Source organism: Chionomys nivalis, chromosome X (assembly GCF_950005125.1).
Source record: "Chionomys nivalis chromosome X, mChiNiv1.1, whole genome shotgun sequence".
In the NCBI taxonomy this organism is placed as follows: domain Eukaryota; kingdom Metazoa; phylum Chordata; class Mammalia; order Rodentia; family Cricetidae; genus Chionomys; species Chionomys nivalis.
In genome coordinates, this window is record NC_080112.1 from 21,044,097 (window position 1) to 21,064,885 (window position 20,789).

The 20,789-nt window shown below is 37.4% G+C and overlaps 1 protein-coding gene across 3 annotated transcripts in view; it reads right to left on the reverse strand.

Moving 5' to 3' along the window:
- Nucleotides 1-20,789, reverse strand: part of Wnk3 (WNK lysine deficient protein kinase 3) — a 135,030-nt gene that overhangs the window by 64,091 nt on the left and 50,150 nt on the right. For 2 of the 3 annotated variants that reach the window (XM_057760116.1, XM_057760115.1), the window contains exons 6-9: nucleotides 12,477-12,565; nucleotides 10,115-10,334; nucleotides 6,155-6,449; nucleotides 4,001-4,407 (exon numbers count right to left, since the gene is read on the reverse strand). In XM_057760116.1, coding sequence (XP_057616099.1) covers nucleotides 4,001-4,407; nucleotides 6,155-6,449; nucleotides 10,115-10,334; nucleotides 12,477-12,565 — 1,011 coding nt within the window. The remainder of the gene's footprint in view (nucleotides 1-4,000; nucleotides 4,408-6,154; nucleotides 6,450-10,114; nucleotides 10,335-12,476; nucleotides 12,566-20,789) is intronic. The other variant, XM_057760117.1, reaches the window with a different exon arrangement.

The following is a 20,789-nucleotide window of genomic DNA, read 5'->3' on the forward strand; positions in this document are numbered from 1 at the left end:
CAAGAAGTCTGGCAAATGGTGGTTTGACAAATGCTTCATTAACAAAATCAAGTTGAAGACCAAATGTTTGATGCTGCAAAGTTATTCATGAAACAGGCAATATTTGAGAACTTAACTGTAGAATGGATTGGTTTGTGAAACTCCAATAACTAACAAGTCTAAAGTCATGAGTTGGGCTGAAGTTTGTCCACTGGCTCTAAGGACCAGCTGTAGTTCTTGGTGTTAGTGTAAGGAAATATGAATTCAAATTGTAAATTCAGATAATCTGTCCACTTTAATGGACTGTTCAAAACAGACTCAAGAAATAATGCTATAGCTGGGTGGTGGTGGCACACGCCTTTAATCCCAGCACTCATGAGGCAGAGGCAGGTGGATCTCTGTGAGTTCGAGGCCAGCCTGGTCTACAAGAGCTAGTTCCAGGACAGGCACCGAAGTGACAGAGAAACCTTGTCTCGAAAAAACAAAAAGAAAAAAAAAGAAATAATTCTATATGCTAATTTTTCACCAAGTAATCTACAAACATTAGGTACAAGCATTAGGTACTAATTCTATAAAAGTCCTTCCACCATGAGTAATGCTAGTTGCATAAATGAAAGAGCTAGGAACAGTCCTAGCAATATATTGCTCATGACTTTTCATTTATTGCACTTACCACATAAGTCATTCAAACCCTGGTAAAGACAGAATAACTGATTCTGATACTTTCACAAACTGGGCACGTGCTCCAAGACAAAATACAAAGGTTTTCAAAATAATAAATAAAATAAACATAAGTATTCTCTCAAAAATAAAGGAGAAAATTGACAGAAATAAATACAGGCTGGTTGTAATCATTCCTAGAGTTTGACCATTTGCTCATAAAAAGACCCAAATGGTTACTGTGGTGGTTTGAATGAGAATAGCTCCTACTGGATCATATATCAGGATGTTTGGTGCCCTGTTGGTAGACTGTTTAAGAAGGATTAGGAGGTGTGGTCTTGTTGAGGAAGGTGTGACACTGGGGGTGGGTTCTGGGGTTTCATAAGCCAATACTGGGTCCAGTCTTGCTCTCTCTCTTTCTGCCTCCTGCCTGCAGACCATAATGTGAAATTCTCAGCAACTGCTACAGCACCATGCCTGCCTGCTGCCACATGTTCCACAATGACAATAATGAAAAAACACTCTGAAATTATAATTAAGACCCAATCAAATGCTTTCTCTTATAAGTTGCCTTGGTGATGATGTCTCTTTGCAGCAATAGAACAGTGACTAAGACAGTTGCTTAGGTGTGTTTTATGTAGTAAATGACATAGATAAGCTACAAAAATAGTAAGCACACAATATGCATTTGTGTCTTCATAATTTTTCTAATACTTATTTTATATATGTGTGTGTATCAGTGTGTATTTATAACCATGGAGGCCAGAAGAGGACATTTAATCCCATGGAGATGGAGTTACAGGCAGTTGTGATCTACCTGACATGGGTGCTAGGAACGAAACTCAGGTCTCTTCTAGAAGAGCAAGACCTGCTCTTCACACTAAGCCATCTGTCCAGTCCCTGTATAATTTATATATGTATACACTAAAACGACAAATCTAGAGACGACAGTCTCAAACATAAACAGTTATCTCTTGCTGGAAGGATAGCAGGTTAACAGGTGACTTTTGCTTTCTTCTTTATAATTTTATGAATAGGGTCTGGCTATGTAGTTCAGACTGGCCTAGAATTGCTATGTGGCCCAGGTTTAAGCTGAACTTTGGATACTCCCTTCCTGGCGTCCCAAGTGCTGAGATTCCAGATTCCATTTGAGTATCAATTGTAAATATGTGAATAAAACTTCCAAAAAATTTAAATACATTTTAAAGACATACCTATACTTATGCACTTAAAGTTAAGTGTATGTTAAGCATACAGGATATGCTTAGAAATTAATTAAACCACAACATGAGCTCAATTGCAGATATGCATTCTATCACTTAAAAATACTAACTATATCTACAGACCAAATTTATGCACAGCATATTTTTAAATGCTTCTGTCATTTTTCAAGTGTACAACTACTTTCTCCTACAAGATTATGAGCTCTCTTAATCCCAGCACTTGGGAGGCAGAGGCAAGCGGATCTCTGTGAGTTCGAGACCAGCCTGGTCTACAAGAGCTAGTTCCAGGACAGGCTCCAAAACCACAGAGAAACCCTGTCTCGAAAAACCAAAAAAAAAAAAAAACAAAAAAAAAAAAGATTATGAGCTCTTTGAAGGTAAGAATAACATCTTACCTTACTCTTACCTTTTCAGAAGGTACGAGTCATTAAAAGTCTATTGATAGATCCAGGCAGTGGTGGCACACATCTTTAATTCCAGCACTTGGGAGTCAGAGGCAGGTGGACCTCTGTGAGTTCAAAGCCAACCTAGTCTACATAATGAGTTCCAGGACAACCATGGCTACATAGAGAAATCCTGTCTCGAAAAATAACAACAAAGTCTGTTGATAAACTGGAATTACCTATGGGCCAATTTCTGAAAAGAAACCAATGTTCAACATGCTAACTAGAGAATACCCATGGGCTTAGAGCATCTTACTCCCAGAGGGGGAAAGTACATGCATGGAGTGGAGAATGGAGCAAAGAAAAATGGATGATGACAGAAAAAAAGTCCAACTATATCCAGAGTTCATGACATGGGCAACCAGATTATTATGTGTATACATGAATTCATGCAAAGCTTGTTACTTTTTGTCAGAAATGAGTAATACTGGCTTTGTATGTTTGAAACTCAAAATTTCTTCTAGAGAACAAAAATCTAAAAACAAACCAAGAATATAGATGAATATGTTAAAAATTAGGAAACATAGTTAAAACTTTAATTAACTGAAATGGATATCTCTCCATCATATAACCAATTGAGAAAATTTTAATAGAAAGAAAAGACTGGCTAACCAAAAAATTAAATAGATAGATAGATGGATAGATGGATAGATAGATAGATAGATAGATAGATAGATAGATAGATAGATAGATGAATAGACAAATAGATAGATAAACAAACAAATAAATAAATGGAGAGACAAGAGTTCCAAGTAAACCTCTGGTTTCACTAAGTTCTCTATTCTTTTCCAGTTATAGATCTAGTATTTCTAGATTTTCCTTGCACAATTATTAAGTACATCCTCAAAAGAAATGTATTGGGTATGAGGAAGTATGATAAGTTTCAGTGGCCTTTACCTAATCTGTGGTTAACTGATGAAAAAGAATTCATACCTGCCCAAAAATATAGACAATATGAAACATGTTTAAATTAATAAATAGCCTCTAATTTATGAGATATGGAGACTGGAGAGTTGGCTCAGCAGTTAGAAATACTAGATGTTCTTTTTTTTTTTATTCTTTTTTAATTAAAATTTCCACCTGCTCCCCGTTTCCCATTTCCCTCCCCTCCTCCCAAATATTGCCCCCTCCCCCCAGTCCCCACTCCTCTTCTCCTCCCCCCACACCATTCCCCCTCCCTCTCGATACTGAAGAGCAGTCCAAATTCTCTGCCCTGCGGGAAGATGAAGGTCTTCTATCTATGTCCAGGAAGGTGAGCGTCTAAACAGGTTAAGCACCCACAAAGCCAGTTCATGTATTAGGATCGAAACCTAGAGGAATGGGTTCAACTCCTACAACTCACATAACAGCTCACACTGTCTTTACTTACTATTTCAGATCTGACACCTTCTTCTGGCCTACAAGTACCAGGAATACACATGATACACATATTTACATGTAAGGAAAACACAAATAAAGCTAAATTAAAATTTTACATCTTAAATTAAAAATATTTTTTAAAATGTGTCTCACTTGCTAGGTGGTAGTGGCATACACTTTTAATCCCATCACTCAGGAGGTTTAGGCAGGTGAATCTTTGAGGTTGAGGACAGCCTGGTCTACAACATGAGTTCCAGGACAGACAGGGCTGTACATTAAAATCCTCAAATGTCTCAAAATGTCTCAAAAAACAAACAAACAAAAAATGCATCTTACCTTTATCTGTGAGACCTTCTGGATAGTTAATGGAGAAATTTGAGACTGTGTAACAACTGCATGTCCAACGGCATATATGGGCATAACAGAAGACTGACCTTGTACCACAGGCAAAACTGGGGACTCAGTCAGCTTTGGCTGCTCTTGCAACTGGTAAATAGAAGAAAATAGATAAACTCTCCAATATGTAAAATAGAGTAGTAATTCCCTCATCCCTGAAATTTGCTGGCAATGTCCTACCAGTTGGTGAGAAGAATAGATTTGCCCTTGAACACTTATGTCAGTCTGTAGGATACTAGACACTACCTGAGAGTTAGTTGTCTGGTTTGAAGAATAGGCTACAGTGGGAAGACTTGAAGTATCTGAATGTAGAACTGGTCCAGCTGCTGCCTCAGATGAAGTATCACCTATAACAAAAAAAATAAGCAAAAGGTAGAAGGGAAGACATGACACACAATGTTCAAAAATGTTCCTTTAATATATTTTCTACTATGACAATCATCATTTCAAATAAAATACACAAACTTAATAATTAGTACTTTTTAAAACAATTAATATCAGCATCTGAGAGATAAAAGCAAAAAGTTCATGAGGCCAGCCTGTGTTTCAAGTTCAAAGACAATGTGGCCTACATAGCAAGGCCTATCACAAAATCAAACAAATAGTCAACAGGTAAAACTCTATGGGTTAACAAAATGTTGACACTGTGGTATAAGCGATAGTTTCTTTTTCTTAGATCATGTCCGAAACAAACAAACAAACAAAGAAGATAACAAAAGATTACAAGAAGAAAAATCAATTAACCCCATTTACCAGTCATTTTATATGTATTCTAACTAATGTATACTTGCTGTTATGATTTCAGTAACATATGTATCATGTTGCAAATTTCCTAGAAATGGGTAGGAATATGTGTAGGAAAAAAGTACTTCCTTTGTAGAAAAATTGTCTGTAACTATGCAAATACTGTTTTTCCTTTTCTATTTTTATTTATTTATATTTTATTTAATTAATTAATTGGTTGTTGCTGTTACTGTTTTAACATGTTCTCACTATAAAGCTCTGGTTGGCCTGGGGCTCACTTTGTAGACCAGGCTGGTCTCTAACTCACTGATATTTGCCTACCTCTGCCTCCAGAGCACTGAGGTTAAAGGCCTATGCCACCACATCCCCTACTGTGTGTGTTTTTTAAAAAGATGATATATTATTGCAAAAAAACTAGAGGACTTATGTTTTTATTCCAGTCTGAAATACTAAGGCACTTAACACCTAGAAAACGTCTTTTTAAGAAATAAACTGTAGAGCTGGGCAGTGGTGGCGCACACCTTTAATACCAGCACTGAGGAGGCACAGGCAGGCAGATCTCTGAGTTCAAGAACAGACTAGTCTACAGAGTGTGTTCCAGGGCAGGCGCCATAGCTACTGAGAAACCCTGTCTTGAAAAACAAAAACCAAAGAGAGAGAGAGAGAGAGAGAGAGAGAGAGAGAGAGAGAGAGAGAGATATCATGGGCTTATGCTAGATTATTACAAATGTTATTAATATCATTTCTCTGAGCTGGAAAAGCTGCTGTGCTGTAATCTTTCTGTGACTAGAACATTGGAAAGACACTTAAAGACTTTCTTAGATTTATTTTGGGATGACTATTATGTATTCCAGTCTGGCCTTAAACTAGCTGAGAATGACCTGCCTCTACTTTCCAAATGCTAGGATAACTGGTAAAAACCACCACGCCCAGATTATATATCAAGCCCAGGGCTTCCTGCATGCTAGGCAGCACTTCCAACTGAAACAAATTCCTAGCCCAGCTTTTTATGATTTTGAGATAAGGAAATCACCTTGTCTATTTCAAAGGTTTTAAAAGCGTGATTAATAAAATTACAGATAACAGAATACTCTGAAAAATAAAAAAAAGCACTTTATTTATTTATTTTTTGGTTTTTCGAGACAGGGTTTCTCTGTGGTTTTGGAGCCTGTCCTGGAACTAGCTCTTGTAGCTCTTGTAGATCAGGCTGGTCTCGAACTCACAGAGATCCGCCTGCCTCTGCCTCCCGAGTGCTGGGATTAAAGGTGTGCGCCACCACCGCCCGGCTCAAAAAAGCACTTTAAAAACGAAGTATAATTAGTCAATTCTTGGACTTTACAGTTGTCTTACCTCTTACAGAGGAGCACTGCTGCTGTGGTTTTCCCTGTAGATTTTGCTGTCGAACATGTTGATCAACTTCTGTTTCTTCACATTCAGCCACAGTCTGTGTACCAGGAGCAGGTGGTAAAGTTGTAGTCGGCTGCTGAGGAAATACATTCCCCACATACTTGCACTGGGAATCCCTGCATTCCTCCAAGCATCCAGCAGGCTTCTTTTCCCTTATCTTTTTTATCAGTGTCACGCGGTCCCTAATGGACTTAGCAACAGCTTTAGAATCACTTTCATGGAAGAATCCAGACTTGACCTACAGAAAAACATAACTGTTTCTTTACTTAAATCAATATTTTGTATAACAAACTCAAAGTTCTATTAACTAATAATAGCTTGTCTCTATATTTTTCTAAATTGGACATGTGGACATGTGAGAGACTTTAATTGATACAAGAATAACACTTCAAATGGTACCCAACTTCATATGGAAAAACAAAAAACCCAGGATAGCCAAAACAATCCTTTACAATAAAAGGACTTCTGGAGGCATCATAATCCCTAACTTCAAACTCTACTGCAGAGCTACAGTACTGAAAACAGCCTGGTATTGGCTTAAGAACAGACAGGAGGGCCAATGGAAGTGAATAGAAGACCCGGATATCAGTCCACACACCTTTGAACACCTGATTTTTGACAAAGAAGCAAAAAATATCAAATGGGAAAAAGAAAGCATATTTAACAAGTGTTGCTGGCATAACTGGATATCAACATGTAGAAGAATGATAACAGACCCATATCTATCACCATGCACAAAACTCAAGTCCAAATGGATCAAAGACCGCAACATAAAGCCACTGAAACTTAAGAAGAGAAAGTGGGAAGTACACTTGGATACATTGGCACAGGAGACCACTTCCTAAATATAACCCCAGCAGCACAGACACTGAGAGAAACAATCAATAAATGGGACCTCCTGAAACTGAAAGACTTCTGTAAAGCAAAGGACATGGTCAACAAGTTCTGCCCTATCAAAGGCCAAAGCAGTTTCTTTATTCAACCAATGAAAGCAACACATAGAAGGACCTCCTACACCAGTTTGTCATAGCCAGAGCCTAGAAACAACCTAAATGCCCCTCAACCAAAGAATGGATAAGGAAAATGTGGTACATTTACACAATGGAGTACTACACAGCAGAAAAAAATAATGACAGCTTGAATTTTGCAGGAAAATGAATGGAGCTAGAAAACATTATTTTGAGTGAGGTAACCCAGACACAGAAAGGCAATTATCACATGTACTCACTCATAGGTAGGTTTTAAACATAAAGCAAAGAAAACCAGCCCACAAATCACAATCCTAGAGAACTTAGACAACAACGAGGGCACTAAGAGAGACTTACATAGATCTAATCTACATGGGAAGTAGAAAGTAGAAAAAGACAAAATCTCCTGAGTAAATTGGGAGCAGGTGGACCTTGGGGGAGGATTGAAAGGGGAAGGGGAGAGGCAGGGAGGAGAGCAGAGAAAAATGTAGAGGTCAATAAAAATAAAAAAAAATTATTATCAAAAGAAAAGAATAACACTTCAGGGACTGAGGCAAAGGATCTTTGTAACTGGATCTTGTGATACCAGTTACAAAGCCTATCTCAAAATCCAGTAAAAGCATGCCGAGTATTGACAACAGAGAAAAATAGTTAACTAAAACAGTCTTTTGCCTATATGAGCACATTACCTGATGATATAAGATGGAAATAAGCTTAACATAAAATGAAGCAGAAATGAACTGCTGGAATAAAAACTTAAAAATATCACTCTGGAGGAAACAGAAAAGTGCCATAATTTTGAACATTCCCAAAATAGGAATACAGTCTACTGAAAAAATACAGATGAAGTTTGGAGCAGAGATTAACATTCTAAGCAGAGGAAGGTATGCTCACAGCAGAGAACTTGCTACATTTTACAAGGCATTGGAGTAGTATGAGAACAGAAAAGGGTTCTATTTTGTCTCTAAGCAGCAGAGAACATGATTTGAAATACCAAGGCATACCATGTTTAGTCCTACAATCTGACTGCTTACTTGCTTTTTTACTTTTATTTTTGAGACAGGGTCTCATGTAACACAGATTGGCCCATATATAGTAGCACAGAGTAACCTTGAACTCTTTGATCTCTTGCTTCTACCCTCTAAGTGCTAGGATTATAAGCATATACCACCAAGACCAGCCTACAATTTACTATTTAAACCTTGTCTTAAAGTCTGCAGATTTGAAAATTCATGGTAGTTGAAAGATTATTACAATGTTAATAAGAATGGTAATCCCAGCATTTGGAAGAGGAGGCAGGAGGCTTGTCACAGGTTTGAGGGTCTACCTGGGCTATATTGTGATTACCAGGTCAAAGCTACATAGCACAATCCTGTCTAAAATCAAACTAAAACAATGACAAAAAAAACAAACAGATGAAGTACACATATCCAATTTTGCCCACCCGAAAACTCCCAATAAACCCAACTCATAGTAAATGAATTTTAAAGTAACATATCAATAAAAAACAAGGACAGACATGGTAACACACACCTGAAATTCTGGCTCTGGGAGGCAAAGGAAGGAGGATCTAGATTTCAAGCTCATCATCAGCTACACAATGAATTCTAGGCCAGCTTGAGTTACATGAGACCCAGTCTCCACAAAAAAAAAAAAAAAGGCAAATGGGTGGATCCAAAAAATAAGAATACTTGAGAACTAACCCAAGAGGCCCAACATCTAAATAAGTTCTAGAAATAAGAAATAGCAAATCACCTGGTCCTCCTAAGGGCTAAAGATTTATTTTGTAGATGTATATGTGCACATGAAGGTCAGAGGTCAACAGCAGAATTCTTCCTCTATTGCTCTTCCCCTCATTTTGTGCAACAGGTTCTCTGAGTGGACTCCAGGGATCCCACTGTCTTCATCCACCCAGAGTTAGGGTTACAGTGCTATACCACACCATCTTACACAGTTTGTACAAGAAGTACTTTTTATCAACTGAACTATTTCCTCAGCCTCCAATTTTATTTTAACAAAGACAGCATTGTACCGTTCGCATTGTACAGTTTTTATTGTGAACATGCAAATCAAACATGTCCTGTTAGTAAAATTACTTCACAATGACATGACCATATAAATAAGGAAAACGGGAGTCTAGGAGATGCCTTGGTCAATAAAGTATTTGACATGCAATCATGGGCACCAGAGTTTGAAACCGCAGCACCTGTGCAAAGCATAAAAGCACACACCTGAGCAGGGTGGTGGTGGCGCACACCTTTTGTGGGATATATGTACACTGTGTGAAGGTGTATTGCTATGACTGGTGTAACAAAAAGCTGAACGGCCACTGTTAGTTAGGGGGTATAGGTGGGACAACTACAGAGAGAGGACTCTGGGAAGAAGAAAAGTAGGGTCACCAGCCAGACACAGAGACGAGACTGAAGGTGCAAGATGGAAGAGACGTAAAATGCCACGTGGCAGAACATAGATTTAAAAATATGGGTTAATATAAGCCATGAGCTAGTTGAGACAAGTCTAAGCTAAAGGCCAAACCTTCATAATTAAATCATAAATCTCTGGGTCATTATTTACAGCCTGGAAATCCCAACAAAAAAGTATTGCTGCACACACCTTTAATCCCAGAGGTAGAGGCAGGCACATCTCTGTGATTTGAAGGCCAGCCTGGTCTACAGAGTGACTTCTAGAATGGCCAGGGCAAAACAGTGAAAACATATCTTGAATAACCAAAAAATCACAACAACAAAAGGACACACCTATAATCCCTGCACTGGGAAGGTAAAAATGCATGCCTCTGCAGGCAGACCTATACAAACATATTGCAAGAGAAAAAGTACACAGAAGAAAGAAAACAAAACAATGAGAAGTAGAAAACAAGCATTAATCAATCAGGATACTGTTATGTGTAAGGAAAGCATCACTAAGATTTACTTACCATTTCATATGCTACTTCCTCGGGTGTATCTGTTTCTAAATTGAAACTGAATTCAATAGCTTCATTGTCTTTATGTTTGCCTTTTAATTTTTTAGGATCTTCAACCCAGAGTCTTAGGGCCAGGGATGAATTTGAACAATCATCTTCCTCTGCTAACTCCACCCTCAGTCCAGTATCCTCAGCAAAGAATGCATGATTTAGTAGGTCCTTGATAGATAACCTAATAAATAAAATATACATATCATTATCAATTCTTTCAGTCATAAGCAAAATATGGTCCTTTAAATAGTAAAAGTTAATTGCATCCAAGTGAGACTCATACTTTATTTACATTTTCTATTAAACCATTTATTATTTGTTTTGCTATAAAAACTACATCTTATAACCAATTTATTACTAGGGACACAAGAAATGTCAACTTGCATACACATAGAATGATCTTATTTAAGAATTAATTACCAATAACATCTTAATTGATATCAAAGTCTAACTCACATAAAAGTATGCCCAAGAGAGAATTGTTACATAAATTTATTAGCCTGCCTAAAGCCACTGGACTGAGCCACTCAGACTAAAGCAACAGATTTTCAACAAAGGAAGACATTTCCCAAATATATTAACTATAAGGTGAACTGGACATTCAAATTCTTACAAATAAGACTACTTCAATAATAATTATCTACTCAGAAGTTGTATGTAATGGCCCACCTCCTATACCACAGCATTTGCCAGCCTGTGTTATATAGTGAGTTCCAGGGCAGCTTGGGATACAGAATGAGACTCTGTTTCAAAAAACTTTTTTTTTAAAAAAAACAAAGGACAATTATTTAATTAATATGTACTTCATTTTTTAGAAGAATGTCATAGGTGAAGCCAATGTGGTTCAATTTGTTTTTAATTTGAGACAGTGTCTTGCTGAGTGGCTTTGCCTAACTTGGAACTTGCTATTTATATCAGGCTGGCCTTGAACACACACAGAAATCAGCCTGCCTCGGCATCTCAAGTGCTAGGATTAAACGGGTGTGCCATATCCTTTTTCCCCTTTACATACATACATACATACATACATACATACATACATACATCATATGTATGCACACATACATATATAATCCCAGCACTTGGGAGGCAGAGGCAGGCGGATCCCTGTGAATTCGAGGTCAGCCTGGTCTACAAGAGCTAATTCCAGGACAGGCTCCAAAGCTACAGAGAAACCCGGTGTCAATAAACCAAAAAAAAGAAAAAAAGAAAAAAAAATCATTACAAAAAAAGGGGGAAGGAAAGATTTTAAGAGCCAGAGGAACAGAAAATGTGCTGAGATTGTGTCTCCTAGAAATGAGAGAAAAGCTACACCCATGAAGTCTCTCAGTAACATGGCTGGTTAAATATAACCTGAAAAAGGATAGCACCATTTGACATATTAACGTGGAAGGGGAAAAGTTCATAAGGCTTCAACTCTAGACAAAGAACTATAGGCAACTAAGAAATGCTGAGTAAGAGAAATAGTCAGACCCAGGGCCCATCACCCCAATTGGTTATTCAATGGTCGGTCCTAAAAATATGAACATACAAGTAACAACATTATACAGACTGAGCAGTTTGCAGTGACGTATTTAGAACTCTTGTGAGGCCAGCCTGGTCTACAAAGTGAGTTCCAGGACAGGCTCCAAAGCTACACAGGGAAACCCTGTCTCAAAAAACCGGAAAAAGAAGAGAAGAGAAGAGAAAAGAAGAGAAAAAGAGAAATGGTTCAGCAGTAATGTACATTTGATGCTCTTCTAGAGGACCCAGGTCTGGTTTCCAGTACCCACATTGAGTAGCTCACAATTGCATATGACTCCAGACGCAGGGAACCTGACACCTTTCTGGCCTTTGCACACACTTGCATGCACATGGTACATATGTATATATACTAAGACATACAAACACATAAAATAATTTTTTAAAAATTTCAAAAGAAGCTAGCAATTTAAGCCAGTAATTATACAAAGCTCAAAATAAAAGGAAGTGAAAGCCAATACTAAAGCAGTTCTCTATACAAAAATACAAATTTTGATACAAATATAGAATACTTTTTGAACAAAAATATCCATGACTCTTACTTACTATTATTATTGGCACAATGATATAAAACCAAATGTAATCTATCTGCTTACTCTCAACTACTTAAACAAGCAATTTGTTACGTGTTTTACATCATCTCACTATTAAGGTGTCATAACAAATACCAATGTCAGTTCAAATTCAGCACATAATAGCAACATCTAACGTGTCAAATGGCATGCTATGATATACATACATTACAGTATCCATGATAAAAATGCATCCATCATTTATGTAATTTTGTTATAATTCCACCCACCTTTCAGATTTGTTTTGTCGAATACATCCTTCAATTATTTCTTTTACTTCAGGGTCTGTGACTTTATTGAAGCTGGCTGGTTTTATGCCCTGGGAGAAGAAAATGGTTTCTTGTTACAAATTAAACAATTAAAAGTACAAATCAATATGGCAAATATTAAACATTATTTTCTCATAAAAATCCAATTATTCAATGAGATTATTACACACATATATTTAATTTCAAAAGTTTTACACAGAATTTTGCTACATAGCACTGACTATTTTAGAACTCTCTGTCAGTTTCTCAACCTGTGTGTTATGACCCTTGGAGGCTTTGAATACCCTTTCCCAGGGGTTGCATATTATTTACACTACAATTCATAACAGTAGCAAAATTACAGTTATGAAGTAGCAACAAAATGATTGAGAGTCACCACAACATGAGGAACTGTATTAACGGCTTGAAGCATTAGAAAGGTTGAGAACCACTGTTCTATGTAGACCAGGCGGGCTACAAACTCAGAAATTTGCCTGCCTCTGCCTCCCAAGTGCTGAGAATATAGGCTTGTGCCACCATACCCAGACAAATTTAACTTTTTAAAATTACATTTTATTTACTAGTGAGGAAGGCAGGATCTAGCATGCGTGTGAAAGTCAGAGAATAACTTGCAGGAGTAGACAATCGCCTTCCACCATGTATTTTCCAGGAATTGAACTCAGGTTGTCAGGCTTAATAGAAAGTGCCTTTACCAGCTGCATCATCTCACCAGCCCAGTTTAACTTTTTAAAAAGGCTTTTATCACAGCTCCATAAATAACTGAAAATTGTGAATAATCTACACTAATAACTGAGGTAAACTTAATATTACATATACAAACATATAGAGACTATAAATACTACTGTACTTAATAGTATTGGGAATGCTCACAATTTAATATGAAATAATAGGGGAAAAAGCAGAATCCCCCCATATATATATATATATATATATATAATCCTGATTAGGAAAACATAATAGGGACTAGAGAGATGGCTCAGTGGTTAAGAGCAATTCCTGCTCTTTTAGAGGACCCAAGTTCCAATCCCAGAACCCATACTGAAGGGATAACTCCAGCTCCAGGGGATCTGATATCAACTTCTGGCCTCCAAGAAGGGTATTCATAAACATGTATGCAAGTACACATTCACAAACACATACATAATTTAAAAAAATAAAATTTAATAATGGACTTGCAAGATGCCTCAGTAGGTTAGAAGTACTTTCCACCACACCTGATTATCTGACTTCAACCTCTGGAAAACCACATAAAGGTAGAAGGAAGAGAATATGTTGGTCCCCACAGTCACCCCACAGTCACCATGTGGCACATATGCATGCACACACACGCACCAAATAAAATGTAAGTGGGAGGGAAGCAGTGAAAAGGCTTGATCTGAGTTCCAGCCTCCATCCCACAGCATGTCAGGAAAGAACTGACTCCTAAGAGTTGTTTTTTAGCCTCCATACATAAGAATATGACTGTGAGAACTTATTCGTGCATGCATGCACGCGCGCACACACACACAAACACAAATAAATGAAATATATTTTAGAAATTCAAATGGAAAAAAGATTTTAAAAAAGCAAATATAGTAACTATTTTTGATTCAGAGAAAAAGTAGCGGTTTGTCTGCTTGTTTCCTTTGAGGCAGGATTTCGTTTTATGTGCCAAGTTTCAAGATCCTGTTCCAAATTGCCAAATACCTGGGACCACAGATATGTACTACCAGGCCAGACAAAATAAATATGGTTTTATAAGAGAGGTGAAGGCAAAAGTTCAAGGTCACCTTTAGCTACTTACTGAGACTCAATCACAGACAACATAACTTAAAAATAAAGGCTTCTCTATTTCTAGTATTCTAAATTTAATATAGTTCAAAGTCTTCTAAAATGGATAGAAGCCATAACAAACAGTATGTTTGTGTGTACACATATACAAATGTATTAAGATAAGGTCTGGAATGAGAAAAGTCAAATAACTATTCTAAAGAGAAAAAGCAAGAAGGAACTTCAGAAATTCACAAAGGTGATAATAAAATACTTGAAAGCTGGAGAGGGAAAGTTGGGAAACACAAGTCTCAAAACCAGTTGAAGGAAGACAGTGGATGGGAAAATGGTAACGACTCCCATTCCTGTCACTGTCTTGGAGAGCAAGGGTTGGCATTATCTTGCAGTGGAAAACAGTTACTAGAAACTGAGCTGAACTGAGGACTCCAAAATGAAAAAAACCTGAAGACAAAAAGCCTCAATTTAACTTACCACAGCCACAGGGCAAGAGACAGTCCTGGAAAACTGGAAGGTCATGACCAACAAGCCAAAGAACCAATAAGCCACTTCTGCAGATGGCAGAAGGCTTGGCTAAGAGAAATGCATAAGGGAAAATAACCCTGCTCTCAGTTGAAGTGGCAGACCTCATCAACTGAGAGTAACACTAGAGTCTGATAGCCCTGAGCCTTAGGTCAGAAGGCAGATCAACCTCTGCATCCATCTATCTGCTATTCTCTTCTATAAAGCTAAACACCTCGGAGCCTCCAGTGGAGTACTTGAAATCCATTGCCTCATCCATCCAAAAGGATGGTTACTATTTAAAAAATTTGGAAAGTATGAAGACCTGTCTTCCAGCTCTCCAGATCTTGACAGCTAGACATTAGAAACAGAATAAATAAAATATATGAACTGCAAAAGGTAAATACTATCCAAAAAACCCTTTAAATCAATAGATTGACTAATGATCTGCATAGAGAATTCCCAAAAATGAAAAGACAGTGGCTGAAGAGATGGCTCTGTTGTTAAGAGCACTTGCTGCTCTCCAGAGGGCATGGGTTCAATTCCCATCATCCACATGTGGCTTACAGTCATCTGTAACACCAGTTCCAGAGGAACTGATGCTCTCATCTCACCTCTGCAGATACCTGGTATGTATATAGTACACATACAGTACAGACAGGCAAAACACTCAGACATATAAAATAAGTCTCAAAAAATTAAAGTGGCCAATAAATATTTGAAATAAAAATGTTCAGCATTTTCACTGCTCAGGGAAATACAAATTAAAACTGCTTCACGAGTGCCGGGCGGTGGTGGTGCACGCCTTTAATCCCAGCACTTGGGAGGCAGAGGCAGGCGGATCTCTGTGAGTTCGAGGCCAGCCTGGTCTACAAGAGCTAGTTCCAGAACAGGCTCCAAAACCACAGAGAAACCCTGTCTCGAAAAAACCAAAAAAAGAAAAAAGAAAAAAAAAAAACTGCTTCAAGATTCCATCTTACCTTAGCCAGAATGGCTATCAAGAAAACATGAAAGGGGTTTGAGAGATGAATCAGAAGTTAAGAGTTTATAACACACGCACGCACACACACACACACACACACACACACACACACACACACACACACACGACAGGGTTTCTCTGTGTAGTCCTGGCTCTCCTAGAATTCACTCTGTAGACCAGGCTGTCCTCATTTAGAGATTCACCTGCCTCTGCCTCCCCAGTACTGGGATTAAAGGTGTGTGCCACCCACACCTGGCTTAGAGTGTATATTCTTGTCGAGGAGTCAAGTTCAGTTCCCAGCACTGACATTAGGTATGGCTCACAATTACCTATAACTCTAGATCCATAGGACACAATTCCTTCTTCTGACCTTCACAAGAACCTGCACTTATGTGCCTATAACCACACACAGACATACATGAATAATAAAAAAATAATAAAAATAGGAGTTGGAGAAATAGCTCAGCAGATAAGAGCATTTGCTGCTATTTCAGAAGACTCAAGTTTGGTTCCCAGCACCAAGACTCTACATCAACATATCACAGATGGAACTGTACATCTGTGTTTACTGCCACACTATTCACAATAACCACAGTACCCAAATGTCAGTCTATATGTCTGCCAACAGATGAATGGAAAAAAGAAAATGTGGTACATATACATAATGGAATTTCGTGCAGTCCTAAAATAAAATGATAATGACATTTTCAAGAGAATAGCTATAATTGGAAACCACCATGTTAAAATAAAACAGACGTGGTAAGACAAATATTACATGATCATATGTGGAACCTAGACTTACAATTACATATGTGTATATATGTATTTGCATGTTTGTGTTTATAGGTAACAAAACTAGAAAGAGGATCATGAGAGAAGAGTAAGATGTCTTAAGAGAAATGAAGAAAGTAACAAACATGTGCAATAGGAAGCTGTGGTGCACGCCTCTAATCTCAGCACTCAGGAGACAGAGGCAGGGAGATTTCTGTGAGTTCAAGGCTAGCCTGAACTCCAGGATAGCCAGGGCTACACAGTAAGATGAGACCCTGTCTCAAAATAAACACATATAATAAGAAAACAGAAAAGGAGGAACAAAGGAAACAGACTTAAGGGGGCAGACAGACATGTGAGGGGGCAGAGATAAGGGGAAAAATGAGAATAAATTTACTGGTACATATGTATAAAGAAAAAGCTATGGTGACACCCATTATATTATAACCTAAAAAATATGAAACAATAACAACAAGAGAAAATTGGGGTTATCAACATTTCATCATGAACAGAGAAAGGGTTCATAATGCCAAACCCTTCTGTGAGAAACTATAGGCAGTTAATGGCTGCTGTATAATGCATATGCAGGAATCATATTGCTCGGTGGTGTAGTCACTGGAAAGTTGCTCTTGCTCAAGTGAATAACACCCCACTCATGCTCAGGCAAGGAACCCAAATTAAGTGCAGTAAGTACAGAATAAAAAGACAGGAAAGTGGGAGGGGATGCAGGAAGGGGTTTAGTCTGAGGTATAAGGACATAAGAGAGAATAATGGGATGAATAAGATCAAAGTACATTAATATATGTATAAAACTGTCAAAGAATATATGTATGAAATTGTAAATGAACAAATAAAACTTATAGAAAAAAAATACAAATGGCTAATAAATACATGAGCTAGAAAGTAAATGGGGGACAATAATGATGGAGGAGTTAATTTCATTGGTTAAATAAAGAAACTGCCTTAGCCCTTTAATAGGACAGAAAATTAGGTAGGCGGAGTAGACAGAACAAAATGCTGGGAGAAAGAAGCCAAGTGAGTGAGTCGCCATGATTCGCCCACCAGACACAGACACAGGTTAAGATCTCCCTGGTAAGCCACCAGATCGTGGTGCTACACAAAATATTAAAAATGGGTTAGATCAATATGTAAGAGCTAGCCAATAAGAGGCTGGAACTAATGGGCCAGGCAGTGTTTAAAAAAAATACAGTTTCCGTGTAATTATTTCTGGTAAAGCTAGCCGGGTGGTGGGACGCAGCCCTGCCGCCGCTCCTATTACAACAGAGTGAAAGCTAACTGGGTGGCGGGGACGCAGCCCCACCACTCCTATTACTACAAAATAGCGGGAGGCAGAAAGTTACAGTGGGGAAAGTTGGAAATGGAGGAAGACTGGGAGAGAAATCAACCAAAATGAAGCATGCATGAAAATGCCATAAACAAACTTATCCCTTTGTAAGCTAATTTAAAAATATAACAAATAAAAACAAAGAATAAACAATATTTTCTAAACATTAACCATAGATTAAGGCATCTCTCGACCCTAATCAGAGAAGCCTGTTTGCAGTAGATAATGATCAACAAAATGATCTACCACTGGCTCAGGTGCAAAGAATAAGATTATGAAATATTTAGCCCTAAATGGGGCCTCTATATCACAATTCCTTCTCCTGGGGCTCAAGGATTGCTGAGAAATAGGAGACTAAAAGAGGCAGAGGCAGTGGATACTATAAGGAAACAGTGTCTTCTAGACACAGTAGTTGTAACAGTAGCACAAGTCTAAGCCAGACCAGATCTCAGCATGGAGAGGGGAACTGAGCAGAAAGTTTCACCCCTAAATGGAGGAAGGGCTACTGGAAATTCTTAGCAGCTCATAGAGAATGGATCAGTTTTCTCTAAAAGTAAAGCCTCTGATAAGTTGGCCATGTTTCAGTAGAAGCATTCAAGAATATCTGAACAGCTGGTGGCGCACGCCTTTAATCCCAGCACTCGGGCGGCAGAGGCAGGCGGATCTCTGTGAGTTCGAGACCAGCCTGGTCTACAAGAGCTAGTTCCAGGACAGGAACCAAAACCACAGAGAAACCCTGTCTCGAAAAATAAAAAAAAAAAAAAAAGAAAGAAAAGAAAAAAAAAGAATAAAAAAATATGTGAAAAGCACAAATAGGCCTTGTCAGGGACGGAGACACATGAATGAATGGACACTAAGTTAAATGGGAGAGTAAAGAAGACTGGATCTGAGAAGGCCTTGAGTAGAGAGGGTGAATACAATCAAAATAACTGCACGATATTCTCAAAGAACTTATTAAAAATTGAAAATAAAACTGTCATATAACAGAACTATAACACTCCAGGGTATATATCCAAAGGACTCTTTAGTCAACATACCACAGAGACACTCATACAACTGTGTTTATTGATATACAATCCACAACAGCTAAGAAATTAACCAGTCTAGATGTCTATTCACAAATATATAGTAAAAGTGTGGTACATATATACAACAGAATTTTATTCAACTATAAAGAATAATGAAATCACAGCACTTGCAGGAAAATGGATGAAATTGGAAATCATGTTAAATAAAATAAGCCAGAATACATGTTCTCTACCATATGTGGAATAATGTCTGTGTGTGTGTGTGCATGTGTATGTGTTGTGTGTGCCTGTGTGTGAGAATGCGGAGAAACAGTCATGAAAAGGGAGGGTGAAACTGGGGGATAATGAAATACATATGATACAAAAGCAGAGTGAGGATTATTAGTGGGAATAGAATGCAAGATGCAGACAGAGAAAATATAGGAAAGATTAGTGAGAGGATGAACAAGAACAAATTAAAATATTACATATAAAAAATGTGAAAAAGTAACTATTATTTTATATGTACACTTTTAAAATAAAAATACAAACATGAGGTCCAGACAACTTATAACTTTCCTGTAAGCATGTCATCTACCTTAATCTGCTCATTTTATACCTTTTGTTTATAAGTTTTAGGTTTTCAGAAAATTATTCAATTATCATTGTACTCATTAAATAGAAAATTGCAAATTAATCTGGAAAAATAATTGCCATAAATTGAGACAACCTAAGATCTAATTCTACACCTATCATACTACCTTAAAGAATAAAGATTCATATACTAGATAAATCTGGCAAGATTGGGAATTAATTTGGATCCAAAATTCAAGAAGCTTTGAAGAGGTACAAATGTAAATTGTGATATGGCATTTTTGTATGTTAACATAAAAATAATAGTCATTCAAAATTGCAGTTATGCTAAGGGTATGGATCAGTGGTAGAGCACTTGTATAGTTTTCATTAGGCCCTAAATTTCATCCCCAGAATCACAAAAAAGACGTATTATGCACAGCACTTGGGAGGCTAAGGTAGAAAGTCATGAGTTCAAGGTCAGCCTCAGTGACACAGTGAAACCCTGACAATGTTATTCTATACATAGAAAACGTCCTGTATAATCTCTCCTCTAACCTCTTCCTGGTTTTCTTGGCAATTCATGCCTTCTCTATATGTAAGTGAAGACAGTTATAGAATTATAATTTATAAATCAAGCACAAAATACTTTTGTACTTGGGGTTCTTTAGATAAAGGACATACACTAATAAGGCATTGCAATTCTTTTTCTGAGCTCTTATCAGAGGCTGGGAAGAAATTAGGAATTGTTGCTTAATGGGTAAAAGTTGCAATTAAACAGCAGGAAAAAGCTTTGAAATATAGTCCACAGCACAATGACTATAGTCAATAAAACACAGCATATTATAAAGTAACTAAAAAGTAAGTTTTAAAAATGTTTCACCACAAAAAATAAGAAGGAAATGAAGTTAGAGGTAAACTACCTTGATTTTACATTGTATATATCATATTGTATCCCATAAATGTATACAATGTCATCTGTCTATTTAAAATAACTTAATTTTAAAAGATTAAAAAATGACTCTTATTATTAACTTCCTGAAACATTAACAAGCTCTTTCATGATCTATCTCAAGTCACCCAGCCATATGCGAAGTAGTCTACCCTAAACAATGAAAACACTCCAATTCTACTTTGTATCCCTTACTATACTCCTATCCTTTTATTTTATACTGATTTTTTTTCTTATTTTCTGAATAGGGTTTCATTTTGTAGCCCAGGTTGTCCTCAAACTTACAACCATCTTTCCTTAGACTCCCAAGTGCTGGGATTACAGGTGTGCACCGTCATGTCTCGCTAGCTATTTCTTTTTTTTTCTTTCTTTTTTT